At 38.1% G+C, this 13,422-nt stretch overlaps 2 protein-coding genes across 2 annotated transcripts; one reads left to right on the top strand and one right to left on the bottom strand.

Annotated features, from left to right (window-relative positions):
- Nucleotides 1–2,052: 2,052 nt before the first annotated feature.
- On the bottom strand, nucleotides 2,053–2,918 carry fahd1 (fumarylacetoacetate hydrolase domain containing 1). The gene has a single exon (XM_048246355.1). It carries the CDS (start codon nucleotides 2,850–2,852, stop codon nucleotides 2,196–2,198), a length of 657 nt encoding a protein of 218 aa, XP_048102312.1. The 5' UTR covers nucleotides 2,853–2,918; the 3' UTR covers nucleotides 2,053–2,195.
- Nucleotides 2,919–3,171: 253 nt separating this feature from the next.
- hagh (hydroxyacylglutathione hydrolase) lies at nucleotides 3,172–7,114 on the top strand. Its single transcript, XM_048247063.1, has 9 exons — nucleotides 3,172–3,314; nucleotides 4,379–4,554; nucleotides 4,692–4,756; nucleotides 5,044–5,161; nucleotides 5,271–5,379; nucleotides 5,506–5,609; nucleotides 6,183–6,284; nucleotides 6,364–6,443; nucleotides 6,533–7,114. The coding sequence occupies exons 1-9, from the start codon at nucleotides 3,245–3,247 to the stop codon at nucleotides 6,630–6,632; spliced, it is 924 nt and encodes a 307-aa protein (XP_048103020.1). The 5' UTR covers nucleotides 3,172–3,244; the 3' UTR covers nucleotides 6,633–7,114.
- Nucleotides 7,115–13,422: the final 6,308 nt, after the last annotated feature.

Below are 13,422 nucleotides of genomic sequence, written 5' to 3'. Positions count from 1 at the left end.
GTTTAGTAGATTAAGTGGCAAGGGCTGCATAAGAAAGGTGGGGGAGGATTGGAATGGGGCACCAACAAGGAGCACCCAAGAGCAACAGGGGCAAGGAAACAGACAACTCCAAATAATGTTCAGACAACTCCAAATAATTTGCAAACAAGGAGAGAAGATGTTGAAGGCTTCCCTCTTCGTCAGTGACATCCACTGTACTTTGCCTTTGCTCACTGTTATCGATGTTGCTATCTTTTTATTATTTAGACTCTTTTGTCCAGGCCATCCTCAAGTAATTTCCACAATAACAGCTAACAATGATTTCATCAATAAAATTATACAGTTGGCCAGAAAATGACCGTGTTTGATTAATCTGTGTTAAATACTCACTAACATGGCTCACTCAACTCAGGCCTCTTGACAAACTGCTGCCTTATCAACAATCTTACCATACTGTAAAACTATACTGTCTATTTTCACCATTTTTCATAGCCGTGAAGTAAAATTGCCATATTCAATTTAAAACTAAATTCTCACTGTTTTGAGATGCTGGTGCAAATGTACAAACAGTTTGTGACATGATTTAGAATGGAGAATTAATGGTGGAAAGGACATGCGGCAAAGAATGGGTCTCACCAAAGTCTGGGAAGATGTTGCATACTTAATATCAGGTTACATACACCACTCACTCATACTTCATGCAAGTTTGATGATGGGTCTAAAGGATGATGGGTCTTGAAAACAGAGAAGGTACAGAGAAGTTTTGTAATTGAATATCTAACAGATGTTACACACCTGGGAAAATGGGGTCGTGGAGAGGTCATACTCTTGTGGGCCATACTGTCATATGCTATGGACCAAAGATTCTAGAACAGAGCTCTGTTCTAGAATCTTTGCTATGGACCCTTTCAAGAGAGTTCCATTATCAGCATCATAGTTGGCCCCACAAGACTTCCTTTTTAACATTCCATATGTTATCTTAATGCAGAGGAAGTAGATTGGGGCCCAAATAGAACGTTCAAGCATTGTTTTTGTTTTTATTGTTGAAAGGGTCTATAGAGTAAGAAGGTGTAAAGAGGGAGCAGGGAGGGAGCTAAAATACAGTCTCTGGGCAATTGCAAACCCATTATAATCCACTTTTGTAATATTTTGAATCAACACAGAGCCTTTACAATTATATTTGAAATCATGCCATATCAATGAGTTTAAAGTAGCCTAACGCTTACAAGCAATCAGCTTTCATAAGACTGGAAAATTCCTCTGGCATATTTTAAGATGAATGTGTATCTAGTGTCAAGCCGCTTCTAATTCCTGCAATTACATTGTATAGCCCATTCATCATCAGAGTGGCTGTGATGAAATAGGACTGTAGGTGGGTAGGCCTGAGGTTTTATCATGCAGCTACTTTGGGACAGAAGTCAATCATGCTTGTACCTGAACATACCAGAGTTGAGTTCAAGACTCAGTTCAGGGCACTGAGTCAAAGGGAGTCACAGGGGTTCGTTGAACACTATATTGTTGGCTTTCTTTTCCAAATGTATTCCGAGTATGATGAATCTATGTAAATAGGTTTCATTTTCTTTTCAACTTTTCATGTTTATCTTTCATCCATAAATTACTGCTGATAGATCTTCCGACACCAACCAATGTTGCGACCAAATATGTAGAAACCATAGTACAACGGTACAAGACGTTTTGATTTAGAACCTGCCATTTCATCAGCAATTGGAAAGCACTGTACTGCCCTCTTCTGGCCACTTACTGTAGACGTTTAACACCCAAAAAAATATTCAATCTGCAATGTAAAAGCAAACTATTTGCTATTGCAGTGTTAGCCAGTTGCATGTGATGCTTCACATAATCCATCTAATAATAAATCGAAAATCTTTTCACATGTCTCTCTCTCTCTCTCTCTCTCTCTCTCTGTTGGCAAAGAGAAATACTGACTTTAACAGCTGTGTCTGCTGATCTCTTTACACTGCTTCAAGTGGAACCATAGTAGGCCTACAGTCTTGCCATTTAGTATTTGTATGAGGGGTGATTGTCAAAGAATGCACTTCTTGACCACAGGTGTACATATTTTGTATTTGGTATAATTTTATTTGTAGGCTATTAGTTAAAATCCAAGATGTCAAAGAAAGCTTATGGCTAACTGGACCCATACAACTGAAAACACATCAATGGGCTGCATGGAACGTGCAGGGTGAATTTCAGTTTCATAACCTGTCCACTTTGAAAGACATGGTGACAATGCCCTCTATCCCTGCCTCTATCTCATCGTGTTCCTGGACGCTGGACACCCCCTTGGGAGTTCCGGTGAGGATCAGATCTCCCTCTTCCAGGGATATAATGTCACTGATGTAGTTTATGAGGTATGGTATGGAAAAAATCATTTGCGATGTGCTGCCATTCTGCCTCATCTGGTCATTCACCTTTAACCACAGTTTGACGTTCCCTGGGTCAGGGATCTTGGTTTTGGGAATGAACTCACTGACAGGACAGGATGTGTTGAAGGCTTTGGCAAGGGTCCAAGGTAGACCTTTGGACTTGCAGTCGTCTTGAACGTCTCGCGCAGTCATGTCTAAGCAAAGAACATAGCCGGCCACATGGTCCATCGCAGATTCTCGGGGAATCGCTGTTCCTGCTTTGCCAATGACCACCCCCAGTTCAACTTCATGATGCAGATTGCTTGAGTATGCAGGCACGATTATTGGGCTACCCTCTCTCAGGTATGCCGACGGTGGCTTCAGGAAAAGCACAGGCTCATTTGGAATGGCGTTTTTAAGCTCTTTTGCGTGGTCTGCGTAATTCCTCCCAACACAAATAATCTTTCGCCCCCATTCCCAAAAGCGTGTGAGGTTTCTTGAAGTCATACTTCCTCCGATAAAGTGTGAAAGACCGGTTTGCTGCAATGACCTTTGAACGATGACAGCTTAGGCAACAACGCAATGAAGTACGGCATGCGAAAGTAGACAAAATTCATTGTAAATAAACAATATGGCTTAAGTTTATAGAAGTAAATGCTTATGGAGAGTCACTATTTTCTATACTTAACGCAATAGTATATTGAGTATTCATTTATTCTCTATCAATAATGTTTTCTGTTTACTGAATATTTTATTAACCGATTACGTAGGCCGCACCCTACATTCGATTGGTTATACATGGGGTCAAAGTTGAAAGAAGGCTGGACTGTACTTAAAACGGAACTTTCTGCTTCCTCTTGTACTGTTACCATATATTCGACAACAGCTGTCATATTGCTATGTTATACAGGTCACTGTTGGCGAGTGCGTGCACTCTCGGTGTTTTTGGAGCTGCTACGTATAAATTTGGTATGTTACTTAATGGCCAAGATTTTCTTTCAGCGATGCACTGTCACCGTCTCCCCTTCTTTCTTTTTGTTATCTATTGCTTACTTAACTTAACGCAGTCTTGTTATTTACTGTACAGTTAACTTACACCTAGTCTATTGCACTGAACTAGAGTGAACCAGTTAGCACCAGGGCACTGAGTCAGTCATCCTCAACTCTTCTCAGGTGTCACAAATGTTACATATGCTGTGACAACAGCAACACAGGATGAGCTCTGTTAAACGTTTTACCACAATTACTGATTGCGAAGATGTTCCCAAGCTAATCGTAGAGCTCTTGCGTGTTTATATATAATGGTCCAGCGCCAGATTGATGGCATGTGGCAAAACAGGAACACAAAAGTGCTTCGAAAGATGTAGAACATCTGTCTAACTTGTGCCACAGCACTTCTATCTCTTCAACTTTAATGTGTGCTGCTGTGTCGTTTCTGACAGTTGTCGAATCTAGGAGGCACGTCATTTTCACAGCTGACTGACCGCTACTTAGATATTGTATAATGCGTTGAAAATTGTGTAGCAAATTCATTGAATTAATGTTTTGCTATTACATTTCACATATAACACCACATAGCCGTATAGCCTAGACCTACTATGGATACATGATGTTCACTTTAGAACAAAAGGTAATCAAAGTGAGTATTTGCCAATCTGACTCATTATGACTGGTCAAAAGCAGCAGTCTAGATAAAACGAACAAGCGCACACTCGGTAAAATGAGGCCATAGAGGAATAGTCATGTTTAGGCTGAACTGAGCTTCGCCAAAGGGGGAGACAAATACCTATTGGAGTAATAGTTACGTCTGCATAAATGGTGAAGGTGTAAACCAATGGTAAATTCAGTTCAATGCTTTTCATACTCAAAGAAAGTAGCCTAAACTATTATCCTTCAAATAGGCAACATGTCATTATTGTGGTCTAGCATGTGTTTTGGTTTGGTCTAAAATTGAATTATGACATTTAATTTCCTGGAGTGCATTTCATTAGATAGTTATCTTTTTTTTAACCATCGTTGTCTCTTTCTTATAGCTCCGCCTAAGATACAAGCAGCCGCCCTCAGTTCAGTTGTGAGAAAATCCTCTATTGTGGAACTAACTGACATGAAGATTGAACTACTTCCAGCACTCTCAGATAATTATATGTACCTTCTCATTGATAAGGATACAAAAGAAGCAGCCATTGTTGATCCTGTGGAGCCAGTAAAGGTACACACAGAGACTTTATGAGAACTTGTTTTGGTACACACCTACACACCAGTGAACATACAAACATATTCAGATGTCCTATGTATTGGTTGCTGATTATTGACTGATCCATGATATACTTATTTTATTGCTGTAAGGTTGTGGACGCGGTAAAAAAGCATGGCGTGAAACTTAAAACTGTCATGACCACACATCATCACTGGTAAGTCATCATTTTTAAAGTACCTTGTTAAAAAACATCTGTAAATAGACAAAAAATAGCCTCAAAAGCATCTGCAAAATACGACTCAATACAATTTTATAATTGAAATTGAAAATTGAAAGTGACACTGAGTGCACATTGCCTTGCCAGACCTTTCCTGTATTATTACAGAGCTGGCTATTGTTGGAGATGGGAAATGAATGTATGTATGTATGTATGTATGTATGTATGTATATATACATACATACATACATACATACATATATCATGGGTTTTTTTTCACATAGGGACCATGCAGGTGGGAATGAAAGAATGGTAAAACTGGTTCCGGGGCTGACAGTCTACGGAGGGGATGACCGAGTGGGTGCCTTGACCAATAAAGTGAAACACGACAACACATTCAAGGTACGTCTCTTCCAGGTACCCAACCTGCCCTGTGTTCATTTGTGTGGAGGCAGGGTGTTACTTTCCAATGTAGATGTATTCAATGGTTTTGTCTCCTCCGTTCTTGCAGGTTGGCTCACTCAATGTTAAATGCTTGTTCACTCCATGCCACACTACTGGACACATCTGCTACTTCGTGACCAAGGAGAACAGCACTGAACCACCAGCTGTTTTCACAGGTTCGTCCTGCATTTTGTATGGCTATTCTTGATAAACACAGACAATAGCATGTGTTGTGTGTTGTTTTACCTGTCATTACAAAATACTCCTACAAAATACCTGGTACTTGTTTTATGTCTGTTCAGGAGACACCCTGTTTGTTGCTGGCTGTGGGAAGTTCTTTGAGGGCACTGCAGAGCAGATGTACAAAGCACTGATTGAGACTCTTGGTCAGCTCCCTTCTGAAACGGTAAACATACCTATCTTTAACTGCATTACTTGTAAATCAGAGTTGACAATCGGTCAATAACTTCTACATGGCTGAGGGAAAGATGCTTGTCCACTCTCATCAGCCTATATTTTAGGAAATATCTGTCAAGTAGTCCTAATTGCCAACCTTTAGTCAACAGTACATCCATGTCTGTTTTGTATTTCTCACACCTGATTCTCAAGAGGTATTTTAAAGGATTGAGTACTGTGGGTGTATGGGCATCGCATATTAATGAAAGAATTGGTGAAATAGTACACCGACCTTTCTTGTTGTGATATTTTGAAGTCCATAGTTGAAGTCCATAGTTTAGAAATGGCCACCTATCCTTTGACATGTACTTGATAGATGTATGTAATTCTTAAGATGTATAATTCATATGCACATATTTGAGTTGACTGGTATGTTAATGTAAAATATGTAATGGATTAGTATATTGTGCATTGATTTGCTTTTAGTATTTCATTGTGCATTTTTTCTTATTTCATCTTAATAATTTGATTTTGGAAAATAATCATATCCACACTGTAACTAAATAACTTCTTTGAATGTCAGCGTGTATTCTGTGGTCATGAATACACTGTGAACAACCTGAAGTTTGCACGCCATGTGGAACCAGATAATGAAGTAATTCGGAAAAAGCTTGCCTGGGCCAAGGTAATTATCTCTGACACAAGTTGAGCCGATTATGACCAGAAACGTTTGAAATTTAATTCAAAATACTTTTATTTATCAGGAAAAATGCTTAAATGGAGAACCAACCATCCCATCAACCTTGGCTGATGAATTCTCGTTTAACCCATTTATGAGAGTACGGTAAGGAGTAGTCCATTCTCTGAGATGTCTTGAAGAAAGTGTAATGTCTCTTCTGGTTATGCTGATCATTCTTGGTCTTTGTCGACTAGGGAGAAGTCAGTCCAGGACCATGCAAAGACTAGCGACCCCATTGACACAATGCAAAGCATTCGAAAGGAGAAAGACAACTTCCGTGTCCCCAAGAACTAAAGCCCAAAAAGCCTTCCATGCCACAGTCTACTCTGTTATTACCACACTACATACCAGGAGTATCAAAAGTTACTTCTGACAATAACAAAGCTATTTTAGCTTACTTGCTTTTCTTTTTAAATGCTGTTTCTCTGTGGCATCACTGGTATTTGAAACATGATTTGGTTCATGCAGCGTGTACAGAATGATATGACCTGTAAATGTATAACAAAAGATATTTTAATATTGCTATGGTCTTAAAGTTGGAAACCCGATGATGGGTAACCACCTAAATGTTATAAAATGACAAGAAAAGCAGGGAATTTTCATTTTGAGCAATGTAGGCTATAGGCCTAACTTCTGCTATTTGTGTGTAAAGCAATAGCTTTGTGGTACTATTTTGTTTATGTAAATCTGTTATACGATATGCACAGTTTTAATGTGGATTAGGTCTGTTCAAGATGCAATACTGTTTCATCCTTTGCTTTAAAGAGTTAGATTTACACAGAATTATTTAACTTTTTTTCCCATCACTAACAGCATTCATGTCAAATCTTGAAATGTTATCCAGCAGATTTTGCACTTTTCGTTCTTAAAAAAAATGTTGTTTTGTCAACATTATAAATTATGTAATAATTATTTAGCATTGCATAGCCTATATAAAATATAAAACTGTCCTTTTGAGAAAAACAACAGATGAGGTACACAACTTGTGCAATAAGGTGAACTCCGCTACCAAATGCAGAATATCACGGTGATATGGGCAATTCTCAATATAAAGCCTTTCCCAGCTTAGGCACCACAGGTGAATAGGGTAAAAAATTAACTAGCAGATATCACTATGCAACTTTCCCAGTTGATTAATTAATATGGAAAAGAAATGTATTAAGTTATCTGTAATATAAAGTTTAAATATGCAAATTAAGCATAATCTAATTAAATATGTGCTGATTTGCATAAAAAAAAAAAAAAACTAAATCGAACATTGGATGATGCCAGGTTCAAAATTACTTTTTCATTGTGTTGACATATTAGATGAAAAGTCTTTTACACAGGGAATTTTAGATATCTCTTATTTATTCCGTAAATCAGAAAATACTGCCAATAGCCTTTTAAAAAAAAAAAATACATTTTCACCATGTTTTTAGGAATAAAATGTAATATAGGCTAGGAGTAACATATCAACAAACCCCTCTGTAGAAGCCTTCTAAATATAGTTAGGTATAAGACTGGAAAGTTTGGTGTATGTGGTGCTTCTGAAGTGCCGATTTCATTCTCAGAGTGGGAGAGGAAACTAATCCACGGGTGCTATGTGCTAGCATCTCTCAATAGCACGTCTCTTAGGTGTGGATGGAGGTTTACCAGAGACTTTCTAATGAGGAGTCACAACACTCAAAAAATCCTCCATAGAAATGCATGGGGTTAGTTTGTAACGCCAATATGGCAGTTGTCTACACATATCCGACCCCTTTCATGTGTTGTGATCTCACTGCTGGAGCAAGGTTGGTGTTGAAGTCTTGCGCACGCCGAAATAGATGCCCGATAAGTGCCCAAAAAGTGCTACAATATGGCTGCTGAGTGGAAGGACTAACTGCATGTATGCTATGTAAATGATTAGTTAGCCTAAACTGCCCTCTTTTAGCTGATTTCTACAGGGTGTCTGTTCTACTCCTATGTATAAAATATACATTTATTTTTATTCTTTATTGCAGTAGTAGTCTATGCTCAGAGCCTAAACTCGTCATTCAAAAAGAGAATATTCATTTTTAAGTAGGCTATTGAAGTATATGGAGCCTGAAGCGAAGGAATACTTCAGTTGGAAATTCAACTGCCATTTGAAGAAAGATTCATTGATTCGTTACTAAGCCCAACCAGTCTACCAGAAAATGTCAAACTTGCACCAAACTACATTTTGGAGATGACCAGACATGGCTGCAAGAGTGAAAATCCTTGTAGCTCTAACAGATGCAGTTGCCAGGTTAATGGTGCCTTGCACAATATTCTCTGCATGTTTTAGGGTAGGATGAGCCAGAACTGAACAATTATCAGAACTAATACTAGGAAAAGTGTACATATTCAGAATTATTACAGGCAATATCTGAAATTATAAATTCATTATTTGACATAGAAAAGGGTTACCTTTTCCCAATTTGAATACATGAAGTATTGTCTGAATAACTATCACACTGCAAACTGTATTTTAGTACATTCTATTTGAGTTGATTATTTGCTTTTCCTATTTTTTTTCCTTCATGATTTCGGCACATATGGCTTTAATGGTTAATGTAGGACATTGCCCAAGGGATATCACACTGGGCACCCTCCTAAATATTAAAGAGCCACCCCAAGTCAACAAGTCTAAGCAAAAATGAATAAATAAATAACCCACAAAAACAGGTCTGACCCCATGGCTCCCTGATATAGAAATTCATTAATTCACTTAGTAAAGGGTTAAATTGTCCAAATTTGAATGTACTGTCTGAAAAACTATCACACAGAACATTGTATTTTAGTACATTTTAATTGAGTTGATTTCCATTTAATATGAGTATGCCTCCTCATCTTGAAATTAGAGGTATATCCTATTTCATGATTTTGGCACATTGGGCTTTTTTTTTTATATTTAAATTACAGAAAATTAATAAAACTTGTAATACAAATTTCCTGTGTAAAAGACTTTTCATCTAATATGTAAACACAATTAAAAAGTAATTTTGAACCCGGCTTCATCTAATGTTCAGATTTTTTCTCTGCCTAATTTGCATATTCAAACATTACATTTCAGATAACTTGTAATACATTTTTTTTCCATATTAATGTAAGTAATCAACTGGGGAAGTTTCATAGTGATATCTGTTAGTTTTTTTTTTACCCTATTCACCTATAGTGTCTTACCTTGTATTCAATACATTGAACAAGAAAGGGTTAATATACAAAATTGCCCAAGGGATATCACTGGGCACCCTCCTAAATCTTAAAGACATACCCCTGGTCTACAAGATTATGCAAAAAAAAAACTTTAACCGACAAAACCAGGTCTGACCCCATGGCTGCCGGACTAGTCTAACCAGACTCAGGAATCAGCTTGTTGGACTGGTGTATTGTCATGAACAGATCATTTCTAACTTTGGTCATGAATATTTCCGAGTTGAACTTTGAACCTGAACCAGAAGTAGAAACATGATTATGTTGAGGGCGCATGTAATTGGCACAGAACTAGAATACACTTTCAGTTGCAGACAGACGTGTAAATTCATGCTTATGATAAATTTGCGGTGTGATCTCTATGCACTCTGTTGACAACGTAAAAAAAAAAAATACTCAGGTCGCTCGCTGTATCTGAGGCAAAGCCGGGTCGTTCCATAATTCTAAAGAAGTTTAGAATTAGGATTTCTTTCATCTAATGGCCTCCTTACACCAAACAACTTTGACAAGATTTGGGAAAGATTCTTGAAAGATTCTTTTGAGTAAAGCTTGAATGGCTGGCATTAGATAAAAGACTACAATCTTTCAAGAATCTTTCCCAAATCTTGTCAAAGTTGTTTGGTGTAAGGTGTTTCCTGCAGCAAGACACTGGACTTCAATATTATTATTACTCCAATAGTAATGTAGTTAGTTAATTATGACCGCCAAGCCTTTAAGCTTCTGTTAATATCTCGAGAACCGTGGGTTTAGGAGGACCACCTTTTTTTGTATGTTGATCTCAAGGGGCCATGTCAACCCATTCCATAACCACTAATTTCATGTATAGCCACCTAGTTAAACACAAAAAGTAAAAATGAGGTGTTGTAATTGTAGGTATCTGTGACCTAACATAGTCAAAACTGCACGAAAATGGAAGTGTAGGATCATTATGACACCCTCTGTATGCACGCCAAGTTTTGTGGAATTCGTTCATGGGGGCCACACAATAAATTAATTTATGTTACTATACACCAACTGGCCTGTAGGTGGCGGAGACAGTTTTCTGTGAATATCTCGAGAACCGTAGGGCCTAGGAGGTCCACCTTTTTGTATGTTGGTCTTAAGGGGCATGTCAACCCATCCCATTACCACTTATTTCATGTATAGCGCCACCTAGTTAAAAATTAAAAAGCAAAAAATTAGGTGTTTTCATCTCAATATCTCTGGCTGACAAGGTCAAAACTGCAACTAAATTAAAAGTGTAGGATCATTATGACACCCTCTGAATGCATGCCAAGTTTTGTGTACTTTCGTTCATGGGGGCCTTACAATAAAATAATTTATGTGTACATTTAGTGGCGACACCAACAAGGATTCGGGACACTGAAAGACCGGGGTACACAAACTTGGTGGGCATGTACCCCCACATGGATAGCATGGAACCATCATTTTAGTTTTCATCTGCAGCCCCCGCTGGACTGGACCCGAAAGGGGGTAGGGCAGACACAGTTCTCTGTGAATCTTTTATGGTATGTTGGTCTCAAGGGCCCACATCAACCTGGCTCATAATCACTCATTTGTGATTTGCCCCCGCACCGGTAAAAATGAAAATGCAATATTATTCTGCTTTAATCAGCCCCTATATTCAGTTAAGATGTTCAGAACTGCACCAAATTTTATGTGTATGATTGACCTGGCATTCTCTGGGGGTCTGGGGTATGCCAAGTTTCAGAGAATTTCATCCATGGGGGTCTAAAAAATTAGGTTATGTGTACATTTAGTGACTGTACACTCATTGGCCTGTAAATGGCGGTGCACACATATAAACATGCACACACACAGGCACCCACATACTATCGGTATTAGAACAGCCGATACATAATTACAAATTCAATAGGATCAAAAGAAAGCCAAAATATTCATCATCATGGCTGCATTTTCAGTATTGGCGATAAGTAGTCGTTTGTCCACTAGATGGTGCATCGTTGCAGTGAGACGTAATTTTTTTGGAAGTTAAAAGTGGGTTGAAAAAATAATGGACACTTACAAGGACTGTAATTTACCGCAGCGAACATCTAATAAGGACAGGACGATGTTCACATGAAGTGTAAGTGAGGATGAAATGAGGATGTTTATCGGACATGCTTGGTTTTTACTGCAGGTACGTTAATCTTGTAATATCAATAAGGACCTAGGTAATGTTACCGTTAGCGTTGGTTGAGTGATGGAGGCCCATTTGATTGATTGCATTTGTAGAAAACTATAAATGCGGTTATACCAAGCAAATTGATAGGAGCACTGTTTGTATCTTTCGACGGTCATTTATTGCACGTGCTACAAAATCATTCTGTGCAATGGAAGATTTACCAACGTTACACCGGTCTGATACAGTTTTGCCTATACATGCGTGAGACTGAGACGCCTGTTTATTTTGTTTTAAGTGCGTGCAGGGTGTGAGAGGGAATCAATGTGCTTTGATTCCAGCTTGGTAGTTGTAGTCTGTGAAATTAAAAAGCACGTGTGTGTGAAGTATCCAAACAATGACACCTTCCTTTCATTATGGCTGCTTTAGCAACACACCTTAAGCTACTGTGTAGTGGGTCCCATTTAGAAGTGGCTACTTCATTCGCTTTCCTTGACTCATGGAACTGCGTGAATGTTATTACAACTTTTCGCCCACGATATGGCAGTTTAAGTCCGCTTGATACTGTAAAAGTAAGCCATTGGTTTCCAAAGGAGATTTTTATTTGTGTAGCCAGCATAGCCTATTGACAATTTATGTTGTAAATAGGCCTACCTTATAATCCTACCTGTAGCTTAGGAAGCTAACAGCTTTCTATTAGGATCTAGTTTGTTAGTTACAGTTTTGTCATAACTCCCTAATGCTGTGTATATCTCAATCTGAAAATTAAACAATATCGGGTGCCTATGGACTAGGCTGGGTGAACCCAGCCTGATCTGCCCCGCTATTTATTTTTTTTGATTTCTTAAAAGATTGAGCTTGGTCTGATGAAAGCCAGACTAGCCATGGACCTCAGTTACACAATGCAAGTGAACATGAATCAGCCTATATTTGGAACAATAACGGACAAAAGCTCTTCAACTTTGGCCCGTTAAAATGTGTATGAACAGTCTAGCGGCGGATTTCATCAAGGCCCATTTGGACATGTCAGTTATTTGCACCACTGGTTAGATGTAAAACAGCATTTCGTTTCAGACTACTGTTACTTAATTTGTGCATTAACAATAACGTTTCAGACTACTGTTACTTAATTTGTGCATTGACAATAAAGTATTACATGAACTAAAGATGACTAAAATCTTATGTAGAAGAAGAAACATTCACAAAAAATCCATCCATCCAAAAATGACCTTTGTTTTGATAGCTGTTGAAAACGGCATGGAACTGAAAGATGTTTTTGTTTATAAATACATAAAAAAAATAAATAAATAAATAAATAACATTATGCTGATACCTTTTGCTTTTCCCAAATACAATGTAGCCTACAGGTGTAAGTGACCTTTCATCAATCCAGTTGCAATGGATGAACTGTGATGACCTGCCCTACTTGTGATTGTTTAGAGATTTTAAAGGTTTTATAACAATGCTACATCTTCTTTGGCTATTCTACAATCTATTCACCTTTTCAGCACAAGAAGGCTACTTTTCAGTTCTTCACTCAGGCATGCCAAACAAGCATACACAAAAGTTTCAAGAGTGGGGGATGGAGTAAAACATGGAGACAAATTGAAGTGTGATTTATTTTCGCGGAATGGATGTACTATGCGGTACATCTAGTTATCATGTAACAATTTCTCAAGGCTTCTGCTTTTGTTTTACGAATCAAATATTATTTGAGGTTCAAGGTTCAGTGAGCTTTCTATCTAGAACTCCATGTTTATCTTG

Source organism: Alosa alosa, chromosome 6, assembly GCF_017589495.1.
Source record: "Alosa alosa isolate M-15738 ecotype Scorff River chromosome 6, AALO_Geno_1.1, whole genome shotgun sequence".
In the NCBI taxonomy this organism is placed as follows: domain Eukaryota; kingdom Metazoa; phylum Chordata; class Actinopteri; order Clupeiformes; family Clupeidae; genus Alosa; species Alosa alosa.
This window is presented reverse-complemented; position numbering and strand designations above follow the sequence as displayed.